We start from the raw sequence: 22380 nt of genomic DNA on the forward strand, positions 1-22380 counted from the left end.
TGTGTTTGACAGATAATTTATAATTTATTTCTACGATGGTCACTCTGATGGCAAATCGACAAAAATGCCTATGTACTGGGTAAAAAAAGGGATTGTGAAAATTAACATGTTTTATTAATAAGAATAATATTAAGTTTATCTGATTTGTGATATAAACTTGTGAATGATATTACAACCTAAACATAAAGGGGTATCATTTTGGGAACCTGTACAAAGTTATGGTACGTATAAAAAAAGCTTTATCAGCTATTAGCATAATATTTGTTTTTAGTCTCTTTAAATTGGTAATATTCAATTACAAAATTACCGGTGCCGCTCATAGATGAAACAAGGTTTACATTCCTTTGAATATAAAACATAATTACATTTACAGTTTTGTTATAATATATGTAACGATGCGACAACAAAATGGCATTGTCAAAAATGTGTAACTAGCAAAGAGGTCACTGTTAACTCAATTCGTGGCGCGTAATGTCTCTAGCCATTTTGTTTGGTTTGCAGGTTGATTGGCAACAATGGCCAAGAAAAAGAAACCAGCAAATGTTGCCTCTCGGCGTTCCGCGCGGCGTGGTAAGCCTATTCAAAAGGGTGCGATCGAAGGTGAAACCTCCACTTCGGTGGAACAACCTGCCACTGCACCTGCTTCAGAAGACCCGCCTCCTGAAACTAAAGAAACCACAAGTGGACCGACTTCTTCTGACTCAAATGCTAAACCACCTCAAGAACTGCCTTATGTAGTTCTGCACAAGAAGTTTGGTAAATATCGATGTTTGTTTAATAATGATGATACATTCACAAAGAAATATGATGTTGGTAGTGACAGTGAAACTAATAGTAGCTTTGAGATAAGAGTTGTAGATCCTGGTATAAGCTCCGAATCAGATTCCAATGCTGCAGTTGATACTCAGTCTGATACAAATAGCGGTGCTTGTCCCAGTCCTATGAACATTCCAGATCGTGCATTGCATAGTTTTAGTTCTAGAGATGCATCTCCTCTGCCTTCAGTTGAAAGCTTAGATATACCTTTGCCAAATGACAATACAATAGAAAATAAAAAGGACTTTGACAATGCATGTGACGGAAAAGAAATGTGTTCACCAATAGACGACCAAGAAAACAATCAGGCCAATGAAGTACACAATGAAGATCAAGTTCAATTGTTTAATGAGCATCTTTATGGTGATGATGATGAAGTGATAACTATAGTTCAAATATTAGACGATGAAAATCAAGAGGGTTATTATAATATCGATATTGATACTTCAAAGGATCAAGAGCTAAGTGAAAATGACAAAAGAGAAAATGAAAATCAAGATATTGAATTTCAAAAAGATTTTGAAAAGCTTAATCTAGTACCAACATTAAATCCTAGTTCTCCAATGCAGTATTGTGAAGATGTTATCAGAAATTCAAATTGTGTTACTCCAGATCTACAGTTTCCTAAAGAGAATTTGGAAAGGCCTGATCCAAGTTTAACACCAAGCTCAACTATATCTGATGATAGCAACTCTTCTAGGGCAACAGACCAGGTGCAGAACAATTCAAATGATTCCGCAGAGTCTTCTCCATCAGGTGTTCGAAGGTCTAACAGAATAAAAACAATAAGTACATTAAAGCAAAAGACTAAAGGTTATGGTTTAGTGAGAAATACACTGAAAAAAACATTAATAACACAAACAAAACTAAAACTTGAAGAGTCAGGGTCCGAAAGCCAAGATAAGCCTACTGATGTCTTAAACCAATCCAGTACTGATCCTCCTCCATTTCCTGTTCCAACAGAAATGCCTGTTAAAGTCAAATCTAGATGGCGACGTTCAAGTGAACTTGAAATGGGAGCTAATTCACCATCAATTTCTCCATTAGCAAGCCCAAGTTTGCCAAAACTACCTGCTATTGAAGAGAAACAGCATGTTGAAGAAGTGAAAGAAGTTGTTGCTCTGAGTAAGGAAGCATATGATAGAATAATTGAAGAAAGAATGAACCAGTACCAACATTTGGATGAAAATGAGTATTTATGTGATAGAATGATAAGTCGGGATACAAAGAAGATGATTTGTGACTGTTTTATGACCAAAGAAGAGTTGGAGAGAGGAGAACTTGCTTGTGGAGAAGACTGTTTGAATAGACTCCTTATGATTGAATGGTAAGACTTTTAATGGTTTACATAAATTTATCAATATATTTTGATTATAGTTTAGTTATACTTTTATTAGTTATATTGTTATTTCATTGTTTTACATAGTTATTTAACAACCTATTAAAAAAAAATGTGTTTCAAGTATTTATTAATATTTTTGACATTCATACAGTAACATTTAAAGTAATTAAATATTTTTTTTAACCTAGGAGCATGGCTGTTATGTAAACATTTTAATGTTTCAGTAATTCAAGATGTCCTGTTGGAGATAGATGTACAAATAGACGGTTTCAGAAGAAAGAGAATGGTGCTCTAAAAGTGTTTTATGCTGAAAAAAAGGGGTGTGGTGTGGAAGCTAGTGCTAATGTTCCAGCGTAAGTATTAATCACATAGTCCTTCAAAGTTATGAAGTAAAAATAATATAAATTAAAGATTAACCCAAGATATGTAAAGACATGATATGGTCCTGACATATTATAATTATAATATAATATAGTAAATGTATTACACTGATTTTGTGTATAAGTATTGAATATAAGATTTAGAAGAGAAAAATTTAAATAATAATTATAAATAGAAAAAAATTCATAATTACCATTTAAATATTATTTATATTATAATTATATACTACTAATATTTCTATTGTGTAGATTAAAGCTGTGACATAGCGAATGTACTTGGGATTATTGCAATGCATTTGTATGTATAATAAATATATGTACATGGTAGATAATGTAAGAACAATATCTCTGCGAAATACTTTTAAACTCAATTTTATTACTTTAAAATGCCCATTGTTGGCAAAACACACAAATTGTAAAAAGATTGTAAGGCCACTGTTCTTTGTGTTCTTATCTTAATTTTTATGATTACAGAGGTGAATTCCTAATGGAATATGTGGGTGAAGTGCTAGATTATGAACAATTCTACAAAAGGGCCCAAGCCTACTCCGATGAAAATAACCTCCACCACTATTTCATGTCACTCAAAGGTGATACCGTAATTGATGCTACAGTTAAGGGAAACATCTCGCGTTTTATAAATCATTCATGCGATCCAAATGCAGAAACTCAGAAATGGACGGTCAATGGAGAATTGAGAATAGGATTTTTCAGTAAGCGGGATATTACAATTGGGGAAGAAATAACCTTTGACTACCAGTTTCAAAGATTTGGGTGAGTCTTATGATTTATTTGCTTACATTGTCATTTAAGTATGCTAATAAGTGCTATTTGCAAGGCATTCTTTTTTATTCATGTTACCTGAATTTCAATTTTCTTTTTCAAAAAATCACACTTTATATTTGAATTTGTAATTGTTGAAATATAAAGATTTTAGTCTTATGTTTGATTTTTCTCTATTCAAATGACACAAATTTTCTTTTAAAATATGCAAATAATAATAATATGAGTGCTGTAATGTCTGTAATCTTAACTACTGATATGCATTTTAAATCTATTTGAAAAGATTTGAATCCGCAATATCTTTTGTCATGTGCAATATATATTTATTCCAGGAAATATTGTATTAATAATAGGACTTCAGTATCACCACAAAAATAGGTTATTATAAAACTAAACAAATTTTCTCTACAATTGTATTAGAAGTCATTTTACATATATTTTTTCCACAACAAACAAATCTACAAAAGAGAGTTACTATATTAAGTAATATTATGCTTAAACTAAAACAATTATTAATAAATAGTTTAAACTTAATATATTTGCCATTTTACTTAAAAAGAGTTGCTTGTTTTCTGTTTTATATGTAACATCTGTTTTGGCTTTCTGTATTGTCTTATATGTTTAAGTATAATGTTTAATGTTTAAAGAACTTTATTTCTCATTACAAAACAGAAATATTTTATTTACATGAGAAACTTAATATTAATATGTATAAGCTGTTAGATTACTAATAATGAAATAAATAAAGAATTTGAAAACGGCCATGGCAAAATTTCCAGTGCAGTGAGGGTAACAAATTATGTTTTACACGCAGCAAAGTGGCGCAAAGGTGTTACTGTGGCACTGAGAATTGTAGGGGCTGGATCGGGGCTGAACCTGATTCAGAGGATGAAGATTACGAGGAGGTGGGTGACATCTTGAATATAGGTTTAATGAGCTAGGTATAATACTTTACTCAAGTTAAATAAAACTAATAAAAATAAATAAAAAAATTAATATCTATTTTTTAAACATAAAAAGTAATAAGTATATACAAATGGAATTTATTACATCATCTAGTTGATGTCACAATCTCTATTAGAGTGTTAACTTAATTGTAAAATAGACTCCGTATTTGACATATGGGATTCAAACTTATCTTAGGATCATAATTTACCATTAAATATGTTTTATTTCACAAACTGTAGATATCGATACCAAGCGCTCATTCTGAAATATTTAAAGACAGCTTAGTAGTTCAAATTTTGTATTTAAATCTAATCAATAATGAGTGTTCAAGAATTCCATATATATGGAGAAATGTCCACTTATTTTACAAAATCTTAGTGAGTGCTTATTAAGTTTTTAAATCCATTTCATAATTTTATTGTAAAATTGACTATTGTCATGATATGTATTACGTTAAAAATATGTCATTTGTAAAATTGGCACAGTATGTAGTCTAGAAACATTATTTACTTCATAATCAATTACAAAGTGGTTTATGGTTATCCACGGGGATGTGATGTATATTTAATGAAGCTTTTTATAAATATTTTACAGGATGGAGACGTGTCTACGTCCAAGTTCACAGCTGAGTCTGAGGAGATGCAGACGACAGAAGACAAAGCGAAGCCCCGAGTGCGGAGGCCAAGAAGAGATCGCACTTATAAACCTAGTGCTGACTTAGTCCAAGATGCTGATGTAAGACTTTATTCTTAAGATTGCCAATTTCATAATTAATTATTCAAGTCGATATTATTTTACCCTACACTGTTCAATTGTTATTTTTGAGAACTATGTTTCCGTCTCTTTCTGTTAAATTGCGTTTACGCTTTGATGTAAGGAGACCGATTAATACTTTGGAAAAAAACGTCAGAAAAAAAAGAAAAAAGAAATTTCTTTAGTTTTTAAATTCAGTCTTTTAAATAAACTTAATTTGTTGCTACAAGTTGATACTGAAATATAAAATTATTTGATATGCCACATGGTCAAGTGATGATTCCAACATGGCGATCTTGGTATATATGGGGACCCGATAGACTATACTCCACTCCAAATATTTGTCTAGTATATAGTATATGGGGGATACGCCTGTATATATAGCTGATTTCAACAATTTAGTAAAGAGTTTTTAATGAATTTTAAAATCTAGATTGAAGAAGATCTGGAAGCCCTCAGTCGCACCGGAGTCAAGAATCAGAGTCATACACTTCGCCTATCGCGTACAGTCGTCCGCGCTAAGACGCGCCGCGCGCAGGCCGCACTACTGCGGCTCTTACGCGACGCTGACTTACCTTGTCGCCGACTGTTCTTGGACTATCGCGGGCTAAGGCTGTTAGCGCCGTGGTGTACTGATGCGCCGTTGGACTTTAAGTGAGTTTTTTTTAATCTCTGGCAATATACAAGCAATTTAAAAATATATATTTGTTGGCCTAAAGGTCTAGATAACAAGCCATAAACTCAAAAAAAATTTTGGTTTCTAATACAATATGTTATTTAATATTAGATATATATTTAATCTGTTTCTACTGGTACATACAAATCTGTTAATATTTTTATAACGAATTATTTATATTTGTATGTGTGTTTATAAAATTCATAACTACTGGACCAGCATCTTAAGAAAGTATCTTTGCACAACCACAACCATTATTAATAATTATTATTTATTTGTAAGAATATGAAAGTGCTGGTACATAACATAACAAATTCCCATATTCTGCCACAATGGCATACAAATTTGTCTTAAACATAATTTTACAAAGATGTTACATAAATTATGAGTCATTATAGCCAATTTTTATATTATTTGTAGTGATAAAATATAATATATTATCAAATTTATATGAATTATAATTTGGCACTCAAACAATCATTATTAATAGAATAGTATTTTTTTAAAGTTGCATATGAGGTCGATTTTTTTAAATTATAGTAGAAATAATATTTTATACAGTGCAGACACTGACAGACATAACATTTATTACCAATAAAACACACACAAAAAAAATCATTACAGGTTTTTTTAAAGAATAAGGTATATTTTATATGTGTAATGTGTTTTAGTGTTGTGGGTGTAACTGGCCCATTATTTTAAATAAAATGCTCGCCAATTAAAGGCAAAATTTGAGGTTATGCAAGAAGTAAACTTACAATCATTTTTTTTAAACTTAGTTATTATGTTATTTATGCATGAATATATTTTGTTTTGACATTTTATGTAATCTTTTTTAATATTATTCCAGATTGGAAATGCTTCAAACAGTAGATAGATTGCCAATCCCCAACAAGACCATGGTGCAAGAGACACGCTTCTTCACAATCATTGAGAGATGGCTCAGCTCTTCAGAACTGCCACCGGAGCCGCCTGTCTTCATTGATGAGGCTACTGGTACAACTTTTAATTTAGCTGTTAAATGGTTTATCATCTTTTAGTATCACTTAATTAATCATTAATAATAACCAATTATATACATATTTTCTAGGGTGATTTTTTTATTAAAAAAATTTGTTTCATTTAAAATTAACTAGTTAAATCAATCTATTATTCTGTTAATATAGACATCTAAATTATTTTCTTTATTAAAAATGACGTGTGTGTACTTATGTGTACGTACACACGTTACAAGTCGTACTTCTTTTAAGTAACAAGATAAAAAATCTTTTCAAAACTTTTATCTTTCGCCTTATTCTAATTTTGGTAGAAAACACAACAATAACAATAGAAAATGTTGATACAGCTACCTTCACGGTGTCGGTTTTTTGTGACGGTGTGCGTGCGCATCGTAAAAATTTACTCTCATCATATTTCCCTAACGCGCCAAAGAAGTATAACTTATAAATAAATTTCCTGTTTCTATAGAAATAAGTGTTTGTATTTTAATAGTTAATTTTTCTAGGTCTACCCGTTGAACTAGGAAGCAGACCGGCTCCAGAAGTAGATAAGGCGAAGGAGAATGCTGCTGTGCTTGAGAAAATTAAGGATCTCTCATCACAGCTTTTAGAGAGGTGGTCTAGTCTCAAAGTAAGTAATCTTGGTTCAAATGAATTAATCATTAATAAAAAGTCATGAACAGTTATGTATATATACATTATAACATATATATTCTATATATTAATAATAAATAAATAAAATCTAGGCTATAATATAATGTTCTAAAATTTATTTTAATGACATAATGTTTTTAAACAAAAAAATAAACTTAATTGATTACGTAATCATTACTTATTTAAAAAACAGCATTCATAGACGTGTTCAATTATATATACAAAAAAAACTTAAAATTTCTGTCATAAAGTCAAAATAACTATTTATATAGGTAAACAAGTACACTTTTGAACGTCAAAAACCAGTTCGCAAGTCAAAGGCGTAGATTGGACAAGAAAAACTGGCAAGAAACTTCCCGCAACTCTTTTTAATCCCTAAGTTTAGACTTAGTCATGATTATCTTATTGCTGGAAGATTTTCCAAAAGTCCTGGGATCATTCACACCATAATATATTTATTTAAATAAATGTATATTTTCTATAGGAAGTCTTCAAAATCCCGAAAAAAGAAAGAATCCAGCAGATGAAAGAGCACGAACGTCAAGCGAATGTTGAAAGGCGAGCTGCGGACTCCAGTGGGTCACGCGACCGTGACCGTGACCGTGATCGTGATCGTGATCGCGATCGTGAACGCGAACGCGACCGTGAGAGACGCGAGGAACGTGACCGTGACCGTGATCGGGAGAGGGAGAGGGAGAGGGAACGTGAAAAAGAGAGGGATAGATATAGGGAGAGGGATCGAGAGAGGGAAAGAGATAGAGATAGGCGGAAAAGAAGAAGCAGTCCAGAGGGGAGGCGGAGTATTCGGTATGATTTATATCTTTATTTAATATATTTTTTAGGGTACTTCAAGAAAAGAGCGTACCAATTCTTATTACTGTACTAATTATATATTACTATCATATTATTATTGTTAATGTTTAAGGGAGAAAAATAAATAAATTTATTATTATTATTATTAAAAGGCCGGCAACGCACTCGCGAGCCCTCTGGCATTGAGAGTGTCCATGGGCGGCGGTATCACTTAACATAAGATTAGCCGTTTGCCCCCTGTTCTATAAAAAAATGTATATATTGATTTTATACGTAAGCTCCCTTAGTCACATGACTTGGTACAGATTGGTCGATGACATAGCATGGTTGTTAATAATGTCTTTGCCCGTTTAATCCTAATACATAATGTATGTGTGTGTTGAAGTTTAATTATACGGCACTGGAATAGAGACGACTCTAATGCCTGAAGTTGTAGGTTCGATCCCCGGCTGCACAGCAGTAGATTTTCTGTCTTTGTTCGTATTTTATTTTCTTAGACCCAAAATGTCCATAGCGTGTCATGATCGATGATCATCTGTTTCCCTATTAGATTGACAAATGGTCATGAAAAAGATACGGAAATCTGAGGCACAGACCTCAAAAGTTTGTAGCGTCACTAGGTTTACTAGGTAGGTTTTCTTTAATTTTAAAATATCTAATATAGTCAATAAAAAAAGTCCAAAATGGTTTTTGTTAAATAGCCTATTTTGGTATCGTTTTAAACATGGCATAGTTATTTTAGGATTGTGTTATGTGTTTGGTAAACAGACTTACAGACCGAGTGCTAGCTGCTATTCCACCAATGAGCAAAGAGGAGAGGCGTCGGGCCTTCGCAGAAGCGGCTGCAGCGGCTGATGAGAGCAGGCGGCAGAGGGACAGTCAGTCATTCATGCCTTACTGGCCACCGGATTCATTCTCACAGGTATTTATTAAATCAATAAGAAATTTCATTACACACACACACACATTACACACATTACGTATACGTACATTACGTACACGTACATTACGTACATTACATTAATAACCTATAATAATATAGAGTTGAGGCACCTCTCATTCGAATTCTTTGTGAATATAACAAAATAGAAGAAGAGTTTCATCTGGTGGCATTTTATTAGTAATGTTTATTTATTTATTTGTTGCACCAACAAAGTAGTCACTGATACATGCATTATAGGTGCATACAACATTCTGATTATATGAAGTTTATTCACTAAAAAATAATTAAATTAAGATAAAGCAAAAATTAAAAACATGACAAAATTAATTGAATATCCCTCATAAAATCCTATTTACTAATAAGTTGAGCCGCTAACTTTTTGAAAATTGATGAGCAGTTTAAATAGTATATCTATTTGGAGAAATTTTTGACGCCCCCACTGCGATCCAATACCACCGTCAATTTCAGAGTTCTGAATTAAATTAAAACTCCTTAAAGATCTATTTAATGGAGCATTCTGACCCAAATTAAATTTTGCCAAAATACCATTACATAAAAAGCTTGTAAATTAAAATCGCATTCACATGAGAAGCAATCATAGTTTTACATTTTTATTACAAAAAAAATAAGTATGTTGCGTATTTCCGAGTCGGCAAACAACATAGTCTTTATATCTTTATATCACGCAGTGAAAAAACAAAAAAATATTGTATATCCACAAGTATTTACCAAAATATAACTTAAATGAAATGTATTTTTTGTAGCTAATTTTTAATAAATATGTAAATTATGTTATAGATGTTCCCACAAGGAATGATTCCTGGACAACCCACTATAATGCCAAATGGACCAAACATGATGCCAAACAGACCACCGATGTTACCCAATGGCCCGAATATGCTACCCAATGGGCCTAATATGATGCCAAATGGACCAAACCTAATGGGTCCAAACATGTTACCAGGGCCGCAGAATATGTTAAGTGGTCCACAAAATATGATGGGTGGCCCGAATCTTATGATGCCAGGTCTCATGCCTGGTATGATACCAGGTGATGTGCCCCCGGAATGGATTGGGCCGAATGGGGAGTTTCAGGGTCCTCCTGGGTTTTGTCCGCCGTTTCCGGGGCAGCCATTTTGTGTGCCACAACCCAAGTGAGTTGTTTTGTATGAGCTTTTTTTTCTTGTCTTTGTGTTACGCGTAAAGATTTTTTGATATCTTTTTGAAGTGAAACTTCTTTAGGCGCATCAAGGTATTTTTTTTAACGGATGAAACGCAATAATTATAATATTATATGAAAATACGACATCTGTTTTTCCTTTAGGAACCCAGTTCTACGATGTCTACCCATTTCTTGATATGCTGTTATATAGATTTTTTTTAATCATAATAATTAATGCCAACCTGACACGCCTTTCAAAGCATTTGTGTTTCCTTTTAATGTTTTCCTTCACACAACTAACGAGAAATTCTCACATGTAAAACAATACTAGTGAACTCACCAGGTCAGGGTTGAACTATCCCAAAGACCAAAACTTTTTATAATTATTTCTTCCAATTTACAGTGTGATGGGAATGAGTGGGTTCGGTGTGGGTGGGTTCATGTTCGGTCAGCAGATGGGGCCCTTTCCACCTCAAGCATCCAGACCTGGAAATGCACCTCAGCCCATGGTGACAGAGGTAAGATGAGAGGTGGTTTAGCAATATGTACAATGGGATTCAGATGGAGGCCTCCCTAGTAAATCAGAGATGTGTGACAAAAATAAATGTTGGGTGGTTTTATGAAACCACGGTAAAAGTGAACCATTTTTATCATTATAGACATTTAACTAAAAATGTTTGGAATAATATTCCATTAAGGGTATAAAATCGCTTTATCAACCTTAATTTTATACTTGGAACATTGGAATGATAATGGGACTAATAAAAGTAGACTAAGTCTCTAACTAATATTTTTATTGAATTCTGTGTGTTAGAGAGTACGACATACATTAACAATTTATTATTTAGATTATATACACATATTAAAATAGCGTGGAGCACTGGCACAAATGAATATTAGTCTATATCTATCCTATAACTAATATAGCCTTTCACTTTATCCCTACTCCGCGGCCGACCGTCACGCGACATGCGCCACACAGACAAAAATGTTTGTGACGATGTAATAAAAGTTTCACTTAAAAAAAACTATAATACTCAAAAATCTAACAAATATCTATTTTATACTACAGAAATGTATTTTGATGTTTTGGAAAAACCTTACAAGAACCGTTTAGTGGTTTTCAATTGATTTTGGGGATATAGTAATTTGGTACTAGGGGGAACATTCTGTGGGAGTTGACACCACTACTTACCAGTGTTTCAATCTGGGGGGCTACAACCTTATGAGGTTTTGGCCTCAGATGTCTGAATCTGTTTCATGATCATAATAGGCAAGTAGGTGATCAGCCTCCAGTGCCTGACGCAATTCCGTCGACTTTTTGGGTCTAAGATATGTCGGTTTCCTTACGATATTTTCCTTCACCGTTCGAGCCAATGTTAAATGCGCACATAGAAAGAAAGTCAATTGGTGCACAGCCCGGGATCGAACCTACGACCTCGGGTATTAGAGTCGCATACTGAAGCTACTTGGCCAACACATTGTGTTACTGGTGGTAAAAAATCAATGCAATAATTCAAACATGTATTCAATAAATCAAGCAAGCAATTGCCTCATTAATACCGGTACCCAAACAATTCTAGAGTGTGAATACAGAGGATGATGATGACGTGGAGCCAGTGTTGCCGTCCATGTGGAGGAGTGCCTTGGACGACAGAGGCCGCAGGTATTACTACCACGTGAAGCTGAGGCAACCGCAGTGGCTGCCACCACCTCAGCCGCCTCCGTCACCAGGTATGCACCAAATTTGAAATGGAATTTTTGTGAAATTTTGTATTTTTTCCTCTGATTTAATGTTGGTTTATTCGATAGCAATGTTTTAGAAAAATATATGTCTACAATAATAATATTGTATATAGTATAATTCCGTAGAATTCTGATATTCCTAAGTCTAAAAAAATCTCCACAGAAAAAGGGACTAATTTGACCAATTTAAGGACAATAAAAAATTAAATCTATGTATTTTTTATGTTTTCGTTAGAAAGAGGTAAATGTTTTATTTATCTTTTAGTTAAATGACTTAATACAAAAATAACAAATATTTTAATTTATCGAATTAACTTTAATTACTTTATTTTATTATTTGGCTGGAATCACTGGCTACTAATTCCAGGTTTAGTTAACCTTTAAAAAAAATGTTATCTTGTGAGTTTTTTACTGTTTGTAATGATTACCATTTTTGACATGTCAAAAATATTTTGAAAACATCCTAAAATATTGTAAACACTAAAACAGGTAGGAGTTTCTTGGCCATTCTTCTCCATATAAAACTATTGTCATTAATATATATCTTTTAATATTTTAATTTTGCCTTTCAAAAGTGCCTTTATAATAGGCCTTATTGAGTTGTTTGATTATTTTTCGTATTTTTTTTATTTCTCTGTCTGATTTCACTTGTGTCCACGTATTGTATATTTTCTTGTATGTTTTTGTTGAACTTTAGTACTCTTTTAATCCAAAGACTATTTGTTTATCGTAGATGAAAGTTCTTCTGAAGAGGAAGCAGACCCTTTGAGTGCAATGGAGACGGCCGTAGTACGAAGGCAGATGAAGGGCAAGATGGTGGAAGGTGTTAATGGAATTTATGAGGGTGAGTATTTAACAATGTTAAAATTTATAAGACTAATGGTAATCTATAAGGAACGTGCATATCTTATCTGTGACAAAAATGGCTGCCTACTGATGATGCTATGGAGAATTTCCAAAAGTTATAGATGTATTTATAAAAAAATAATTGGTGTCTTTTTAGGTCTAGGCCTCACATTTCTGTATCTGATTCATGATCATTTGCCTATCTAATAGGTAGGTAGGTTGACACCCCCCCCCTATTTTTCTGTACCTAATATTAAAACCTTTCGTTACCCCCCAGTGACTCATTAAACCTAAAAGTTCCCATTTATGTTGTCCAAAGTCGAAAATAATATTACCCAAAAGAACTCCCCCCTCAAATTCGTTACGTAATAACGAAATAAAATCTATCGGTGCCCTGACGGGGATCGAACCTACAACCTCAGGGATCAGATAGATAGATTTATTTACATTACTATTATTTTACAGGAGTATTCAATATACTTTTTTTAAATAGTTTTATAGTACGTGCAGTACTTAGTTGCGTAAAAGAGAATAAAAATAAATTCTAGGTTTCATGTAGTACATAATTATATTGCTCATGTAACATTTATTTGCTCTAGTCATAGTTAAATATATCATCATGTTTACGTCCTAATGGTAATATAAATAAATGAACAATCTGCGATTTCTAATAACGCTACAAAAACGCTGCATATCTTTGTGACGCTAATATTATGATTATTGCGTTGCATCCGTAAAAAAAATACTCATATGTATATATATCTTAAAAACTACCTACTTATCAGAAAAAAAGATGACATCTGACTAGAGTTGTGTCTACTTTTATTTTATTATCAGTACCTGTGTGGCAGTTACGATTCGTCACACAGTCTCATTTGTGTTAATACCGTTGCAGTGATAAAGGCGGACGGCTTGATACCGGAGCACGCGCTACTCAGCGATAAGCCGCGCAAGAGACGTCCGGGTCTCGTCACGGAGAGGCCGATTAGCGTGAGTTTTTATATGGTTTAATCATTACCATTGCTATGTCGTGTCGACGTATTGCTATGTCGCAGTAAAGGAGTTAAATCCGAGAGTTAATTGAATCTCTAGACAGTTAGTTAAATATCGATATTCAATCAAGTCGCTAAAGATCCGTCAGACAAGTAACTGACTGAAGTGGTCCGAACCAATTCCACTTAGGAATTGAAATTTACCAAGTAAAGGGCGTACCAATTCTTAAAGTGCCAACGTACTCGCGAGCCCTCTGGCTTTGAGTGTCCATGGGCACTTAACACCAGATGAGCCTCCTGCTCATTTGCTCTCAGTTCTATAAAAAAATATATTTTTCAATAGAAAAACCTATCTTAAACCCATTTGTTTTATAGCCCCGTACTGAAGAGGACAAGCTGGCCGGCCGTATGGAGGTGAAAAGGTACAAACAGACGAAGGAGAAGTTGCGTAAGAGACGCGAGAAGCTTCTGCAGAAAGTCCGTCTGTTGGCTGCAGCTAAGTCTAAACGGGGCAAGGAGTTGACTCATAAGGATCTCAAGGACCTTAAGGTAATTTTTAACCGACTTCAATGAAAGTAGGCCGTCGGACCTAAATTGACGTTTCCAATGTAGGCTAATTTTCGTCCACAAACTCAAAACATATATATATCTCATATCTTTATTTATGAATCCGTGAGTTTTTTATAGAGATATATTTTTCGTTGTATTATTTTAGATTTTTATAGCAGTGTTGGCCTAGTGGCTTCAGCGTCCGACTCTCATACAAACATTACATTCTATATACAATATTCAGTGTAGTACATATTGAAACTAAAATTATTGTACATAAAAGAGAAATTATACTTCGTAGTATTATAAAATAAAATTTAAAACTAAAAAAAATCATCAACCAAATAAATTTTGTAAAGACTGTCTGGATTGTTGTATAAGCAAAATATGAATTTCTTTCAGTTCGGTGATCTAGACGACTCTGACAGCGATTCAGATGACGACGATGACGTGATCCAAATCCTTGAGAAGCTGTCCTCACCACCCGCTGAGAAATCCGCCCCCGCTCCGCCATCCGCTGCTGACGTAGAGGAGAACGCCAGGAAGATCAAGGAGCAGTTCCGGAGTAGCATGGCCAGGGTTATGGTATGTATTGCTGTAATTAATAAAATTTTCTAATCAATGTATGTATTTAATTATTTAAAAAAACAAATATGTTCTGTCTATATGGCTGTCTTTTTTTATAGAATAGGGGCAAACGGGCAGGAGGCTCACCTCATGTTAAGTGATACCGCCGCCCATGGGCACTCTTTGTAATCATGTCTTTATACTCTTGGCAAAGAAAGAAGACCACTGTTTTAGACTAATTGAATTAATGTTACTATATAAAATATCTTTTACAGGTGCAACAATTGAACCCGTATCGCCACTCTTCAGCCCCCGCCGGCCGCATCACCTGTACAGCCGACTTCAAACATCTTGCTAGAAAGGTAATGTTAATTATTACTTCGATCATAAAAATATATACTTAAGGTATAGCCCAAGGTGGACTACATAATATTGTATATATTATGTAGTCCACCTTGGGCTCGAACATTAAAAAAAATTATTCAATAATAAATAATTTGGCTGTTGTGTGATAGTGTAAAAGTGAGGTTATGTACATGTGTGTGTATTGATCATGATGCAGGTGATTAGTATAAACCTACAGACTATAGAACGCGCCAATTTTATTTAACAAATATTAGCTCAGACAATGCGCTTTAACTGTACGCCCAGGTGTGCATGTACTAAGGGCCTCATAGCCTAGCGGTCTTTGTATATGGCTGCTATGGTGAGGGGTACTGGGTTCGATTCCCGGTTCGAGAGTAAGTTTTAAATTTATTCTCGGCCTTTGGTAGGGTTGTACGGTACCGGGCGAATGCTTTAAACGTACATGGAGGGCATGGTTGAATTTATAATATGCAGAGGGCATCGAACTGTAGAAAGGAGACTGTGTAGGTTTAAAAATTATGAGGCGGATGATGTTAATTACAGTGATCAATAATTCAACATTCCTTTTTGTCTTGGTAGAATGCTTACGATAAGTAATGTAATGCAATAATATAATTTATTTTTCAGCTAACTCACTTCGTGATGCTGAAGGAACTAAAGCATTGCCGGACAGTAGAAGAGCTGGTGGTGACTGACTCCGTACGATCGAAGGCGAAAATGTTCGTCAAAAAGTATATGGCCAAGTTTGGTCCCATTTACCAGCGACCACCTGAAGAAGCCGACTAGCACGTGCTGAAGATAAAAGCTATGTACAATAGCTTTCCATATTAACTGTGAAGTTATCGTCTGGCTAGAACTTTCGTGTGAAGTTAGCCAACAGCTAACGAGAACAGTGTGAAGTTAAGTGAAGTATTGAAGTAGAAGCGTTTATTTCGTGAGTGAAGTTAGCCGTATAAATAAAACAGTGTTAAGTGATCATTGTGACGTATGGTGTGAAGTTTGCGCGGGATTTCATATGAAGTCTGAAGCTGTGAAGATTTTGACATTAAATCGTTTTTTTTAACGAAAAATTAATATTTACAGATAACTTTGTATATATTTCTGACAAATACTTTAGGTTATAAGGTCCAAGATGTCTTAAATGTTAATTATGATTGGATTATATAAATTATGAGTTCTGATTGCTGGCAATGCATATACTAAAACACCTTTGATGTTACTATGTGTCTTATATGTTATAAAGTATATGTGAAAATTGTACCTTAACAGCTCACTTTGTTGACTAGTAAATAAACATTTAAATTATAAGATTTTAATAATTAAAGCAAGTTTAAAAGTTAAACTCGTAGTAGACACAAAAGGACATATACAGGGTGTCGTCGTTGGTATGTATATTAACTATAGACATCCTGTTGACTTAACGCCCTGTATTACATTGATTTAAACTTATTTCTGTACATTATATAAACATATATAATGATGCGACTTGTGGTTCAAGTCAAACTCAACACTTTCTGTATTACATAGAAAATATTAGTTTTAGTTAATTAGGAAATTTGACGAAGTTTTAAAAAGCACTTAAAATGTCGACGAAACTGAAAAGGTTTAACTGTTAAAATCATGTTCTAATAAAAATTGTAAATATTAATCTTACGTATTGTAAATTTAAATTTATGATTTAAAAAAATGCGGGTAGTTATGGAACTACCCTCTTTTTTGGTGCAATCCATGATGATGCGTTACCATATTTATAATTGCGTAGTGAATTTACTGATGGATTATTTGTTAACTCACTATATTATTATAGAAACCATTAAAAATCCATCAAAATTTGTACAGCAAATATTCTGTTAGACATACCACTTCTGTTATTTTAATTAAATTAAATAGTATCTAAGTTCCTACATTTGTATAGAAAAGTGAGTTTACAATGTTTTCCAGGTTTTTTTAATATTAAGAGTGTCATCGTGGCTAGCACTATATATATATGTATTTTTTTTAATTTTCAATGATCTCCGATTGGGATTTTAGGGCTCGAATAATATAAGTACAGTATTAGGTGTGTAGTAATAATTTGTCAATTATAACGATCTTCCTGATCGTAGTATTTAATCGATCAGTGAACATCGGCCTAAACGAGTACTTTGAATGGGTCCTTGTCGTTTTCTATTGCAAAGAAAGAGACAGTGTTTCTGAGTACTTCGCTCTTGAATGTTCTACATTATTTTTAGTGTTTTGTCTCTGTCCACACTTTTTGCAAGATAAAGACAGCCTCATTTTACATATGTGTATAGGTAATGTGTTTTATGCTTTTGTAAATTATGACCGACTTTTTGTGAGTTGTAAAATTGACTTGAATATCTGTTATTAACTCAGAACTCGTTATACAGACAAAATCTGTTATAAGGATATCGAAGGAACTACTCTTATTTGTATCGTAAAAACCGATATTCGTAACAGCTGATAACGTTGTTGTTAAAAACCTAATATAATAGATTCAACCTTTGATTTTGGCTCTTGGATTCTCTTTAAACGATATCGTCGTAAACGGGTTGGATTATATATATGTCGCTGTAAAGTAGTTAAATCAGACAGTTAATTTAATCTCTAGACAGTTAAATATCGATATTCAATCAAGTTGCTAAAGTTCCGTCAGACAAGTGACTGAACGAAACGTTTGACGAGTTTCCTAAACGTTCCTAGGCAACAATACTAACCTAACCTAACCATTTACAATAAAACTAAACACGAAATTTCCAAGCTCTCAGTTTTTCACGATCACCGAAATATCAATAACAAATGAAGTAATCATGCAAAAAGAAAAACTAAAAATAATCAGCTGTTGTCGTGACCGCCATCTTGTTTTACATTATTGATCAACACGATGGCTTTCGGTCAGACAGATAGTTAAACGCTGCGTTATTTAAATCAAAATGTTAGCGACTTGATTGAATTTCGATATTTAATGAACTTCCTAGATATTTAATTAACTCTCTGATTTAACTACTTTACTGCCACATATATAAAATGTTAAAAAATCCTTAATTAATTATGACCAATGGAAATATATGAATTAATTATGTAATTAGCTATGATGTTTTAACATTATTGACAAAGTGAATAAATTTGTTATAGATTTTATACACCATACAATGATTTGTTAAAACTGGAATACAAGATTTAAATATTTGACAAATTTTAATTTGCATTCGCAAATCGCAAATTGACATTGGCATTGGGCAAGTACATAATTGTAAATTCTCATGTATCACAATGATACGGGACTACAAAACGACCTATTTCGTTTGCATCAGATAGATATTTTATTACATTACTTTGCTAACATTGTTTAGATCTTGTCACCAAACAGCCCCGCTACTCTGTAATATCGATGATTGAAATGACTTAATAATACGACTGCCATATTAGCAAATTTCATCTTTAAGTAGTTCACAGCTGTTTAACGTGTATGTACCTCAATTTTCGAAGTTACGTTGTACCATTATTTTTGTAGCCTGCATTAGTATGTTTAATTTGGTATTTCGTTAATTGTATATAGCACTTGTAAATATTGTATATTGTTTAATATAAGTGTCTGGTTCATAAATACTATTTTGTGTAAGGTATAACTGAATGTAATGAGATTGAAGCCGAATGAACAATAAAATTATATTTCTTGTATTGCTTTATTTTATTTAAGACTTTGAGAGTTCAATCTTGCAAGTTTTTGCGTCGTCGGATATTTTTTGACACTGTGGCATACTTTTCCATGATGTGCATTCCTGTAACAAGTAAGATAAAAATAATCCTTATTTTAATTGTATTGAGATCTGGCTTTTGCGAACTAGTGAACTGTGGAAACGGCTTATGGTGAGAGTGTTCTCTGAGAGATACGACCACCAAATTTAATGTAAGTATACTCCCTCAAAGGCCGGCAATGCACTCACAGAAAATCAGTGCTTTTGGGTCTGCCCATGATTTCCCAAGTATTACAGGCAAAAAATCCACTGGTGTGTAGTCAAGGTTTGCACCATGTTCAGGGTTTCGAATTGCACCCCTAATACTAGAATGCAAAACGATATTTTTAAAGCTATTGCATAGATTTTTTCACGGGCTATTGAGGGCGGCGACTGAATCAAAAAATTCCGTAACCAATAAAAACGTAGCACGATGGTGCGGCCAATACGCTTTAGAGCGAAACAGAACGCAAACTGCGTCTCGCATTGGCCTGGCATGATCGGTGCGTTAGAGTGGGACAGAACGCATACTGCGGATTCACATCTCTCTGACGAGATCGGTTACGTAGCTTAAGCGCGGCCGGTACGCGTTAGAGTGAGACAGACTATATAGGCGTGTAAGTCTGAGTCTGGTAGTGGTAGATTGAATTAAAATCTAGATAAAACTTACCAAAAGAGCATTAACGTAGGCGCAAATATAGAAGTTTAGTATAGGACAATTTTCATCCAAAAGGTCGAAGTCCTTGTTTTTTCCGTTGTAGCAGTTCTCCTCCATTTTCTTAACCACACCCTTCTCTTCGGGATACTCCTCAGCAATAGCAGCGAAGAACACCTTGGTGGCCTCTTCATCTAGATTATCTCCTTTGAGGAGACCTTTCTTCTCCAAAATACACTTGTAATTATCGCACTGAAATAACGGTTAGCATTTTCGAAATAGAGTAAGCCGGTTCAGGTAAGTTACGTCTACCCAAGAGTGCTGAGAAAATTAAATAATATTTATGGATTTCCTTCGGAATATTTGTGTTAATAGCACAAAACATTTTGTCCTTACTTAATTACATATACCTTTCTTAATTACATGACATTTCATAGGGTCTTAAGGTATTTTCAATGCATTTAAGCACTTGTTACATTAGAAAACTTTATGAACGAAGTTACTTTTACCCTTAAATTTTAAGTGTTGATGAAGATGAAATTTGCAGACACGACCTTATATTGTTGGCTTTCTAAATCTGAGCAAAAAAGTTTCAACGAACGTGTGCAGTAATACTATCGCTATACACAAGATTTAATATCAATAAAGAACTAAAAAACAAATACTATCATTGCTTTATCAAAATTCAAATAGTTACTAGTTAAACTCTGTGGTCCTTCGAGCCGGATTCACTTACCACATACGATATCAAGTGAATGTGTGCACATATTTACTTTAAGAATATGGCCAAAGAAATAATCAAAGCTATTTTCTTCTTATTAATTAAAGGTACTAGTAAATGTCTGGTAAAAAACTTTATTGATGTTAAGTATACGTACAGTCATTTCTTTAGAATCTTTAGCGCACTCCTTTTCCGCCTCGTCCAGTGATTTGAAGATTTTAAGACTATCGCAGCATTCGTCATCCTAAAAACATAAGTTTTTAATTATTTACATATCGGTTTAACTAGTGACGCTTACTGTTATTTTTAACGCATGTTTGGTGTTCTGGAGATCAGCTTAGTTATTATTAATATAATATTTTTAGTGATTAAGTGTGCGACTGTCGCCACTGAGGTCAGCTGCTCTGGCAGTGCGTCACTGGATTTTGTGTCTATATGAGCATTTATCACTCGCTCGTACACAGAGGGAGAACATTTTCACAAACCGCCTTGCCTTAGACACAGAAGTTTGGTCACCTTATTAGAGAAAACAAATGATCACGAAATAGATCAAGAAATAAGGCCTAAGATTCTATTACGGTAAACTATCAGGACATTGCTTTTTTTATTATTTTAATATTAACCTCCTGAGATACAAGCAGTCCCAAGTATGATTTATAATCTCTATCTTTCTAATTTCAAATTTATCAATTTTAACAGGAATTGGCCCAATGTAGCTTGAAGCTGCAGTCACCAGCAACACTGATTTTTAGGGCATACTATCTTGTAGTGACAGCAATATACACGGAATAAAACAAATACTTTTGAATAATTAAAATACAAAACGAAAATATGAAATAAATAAAACATGAGATAATTCAACTAAATTCCCAACGACATTCCAAAAGGTAACTTATACATTTTATGTACGTAAAGGCTTGGATGTCGCGGATTGGAGGCGGCAGGCTGTTCTAGCATTCTATAGAAAACTACCGGGAAAACACACTGTTCTATTTTCAGGCACAGCAGATTATTTATTCTGTATGTATGATTACCTCAGCCACCAATAAATTGATACACGCTTGTTGTGCGTCATCTGCACCTGCTGCTATCTGCACAAATAAAACATACATTTCTGTTAACATTATATTAATAAACTTTTTGTTAACACGCATATATATAGTGGTTTTAGTGAGATTATGTTAGAATCATGGCAAAGATTAATAAATAAATTTATATATTATAACTGCGGATCTCGTATCGTCTACACTGCTCAGTGTTCGGGATAGATCCAAGTTATATACCTATATATTAGTCGGCACGTGGGAAATCTTCCAGCGATTCTGCGAGGTTGTCGTGGGACAAAAAGAAAAGATGGAGAGGTCCATTCAAATCGATCCCGCAGTCAATCCACGTCGTCATAAGAGACCACAACGTCGCCGTTTTACAGTGCAACGCATTGTGTAATCCTGGTGACACAGCCGCTTCAGCGAGGGAACAGGAATTCATGCGTTCAAAAGAAGTGTTGCTGACATATTCTTGCAAGCATTGTAACCCCCAGTTCACAATCAAAGGCGAATTGGCTGTATATGTAAAGCCCTTGCTGTACCAAGTCCATTACACATTATCCAAGGGCCTGGATTTCAACAGCAGATCGCGTGGCGCGATGCTCACAAGTCTACGCTGTTACCGTCTTCTCCTTTCGTCGTCGTCTTCTTATCCTCGGGCGATTGCTGGAGGCACCATAGGGTTCTAGAGCGTATGACACTGGCAATTCTTCCTTCACGACAAGTAGCATTTTCCCAGGAATATACAAATATAGTTTTGTACTACTTCGCAGTGAGCAATGTTCTGAATTGCTACCTGCTACTCCAGCTTGGTCTATCATAACTTTGTTCATGGATAATAATTGCTTCGAGACGTAAAGTAATTCGATTACTAGATAGAAAGGCCA

General features: G+C 34.0%; 2 protein-coding genes across 3 annotated transcripts; one reads left to right on the forward strand and one right to left on the reverse strand.

Annotated features, from left to right (window-relative positions):
• The first annotated feature begins 45 nt into the window (after positions 1-45).
• Positions 46-19015, forward strand: LOC110997817 (probable histone-lysine N-methyltransferase CG1716). 2 transcript variants are annotated; one of them, XM_022266140.2, is made up of 20 exons: positions 46-221; positions 502-2143; positions 2383-2511; positions 3013-3312; positions 4136-4226; positions 4864-5004; positions 5456-5676; positions 6549-6694; positions 7203-7327; positions 7835-8157; positions 8932-9085; positions 9905-10260; positions 10672-10786; positions 11852-12002; positions 12748-12858; positions 13756-13850; positions 14228-14401; positions 14804-14986; positions 15244-15330; positions 15962-19015. In XM_022266140.2, exons 2-20 carry the CDS (start codon positions 516-518, stop codon positions 16118-16120), a joined length of 4689 nt encoding a protein of 1562 aa, XP_022121832.2. In that variant the 5' UTR covers positions 46-221; positions 502-515; the 3' UTR covers positions 16121-19015. The 2 variants fall into 2 exon arrangements, with proteins under 2 accessions (XP_022121832.2, XP_022121830.2); XM_022266138.2 differs by lacking the exons at positions 14228-14401; positions 14804-14986; positions 15244-15330; positions 15962-19015 and having other exon boundaries at positions 13730-13850.
• On the reverse strand, positions 19011-21559 carry LOC110997834. Its single transcript, XM_022266178.2, has 4 exons — positions 21482-21559; positions 20605-20691; positions 19742-19978; positions 19011-19116 (listed from the first exon to the last, which is right to left on the reverse strand). The coding sequence occupies exons 1-4, from the start codon at positions 21557-21559 to the stop codon at positions 19030-19032; spliced, it is 489 nt and encodes a 162-aa protein (XP_022121870.2). The 3' UTR covers positions 19011-19029.
• Between the last annotated feature and the right edge of the window lie 821 nt (positions 21560-22380).

The sequence above is a fragment of the Pieris rapae genome, chromosome 12 (assembly GCF_905147795.1).
Source record: "Pieris rapae chromosome 12, ilPieRapa1.1, whole genome shotgun sequence".
Classification (NCBI taxonomy): Eukaryota; Metazoa; Arthropoda; class Insecta; order Lepidoptera; family Pieridae; genus Pieris; species Pieris rapae.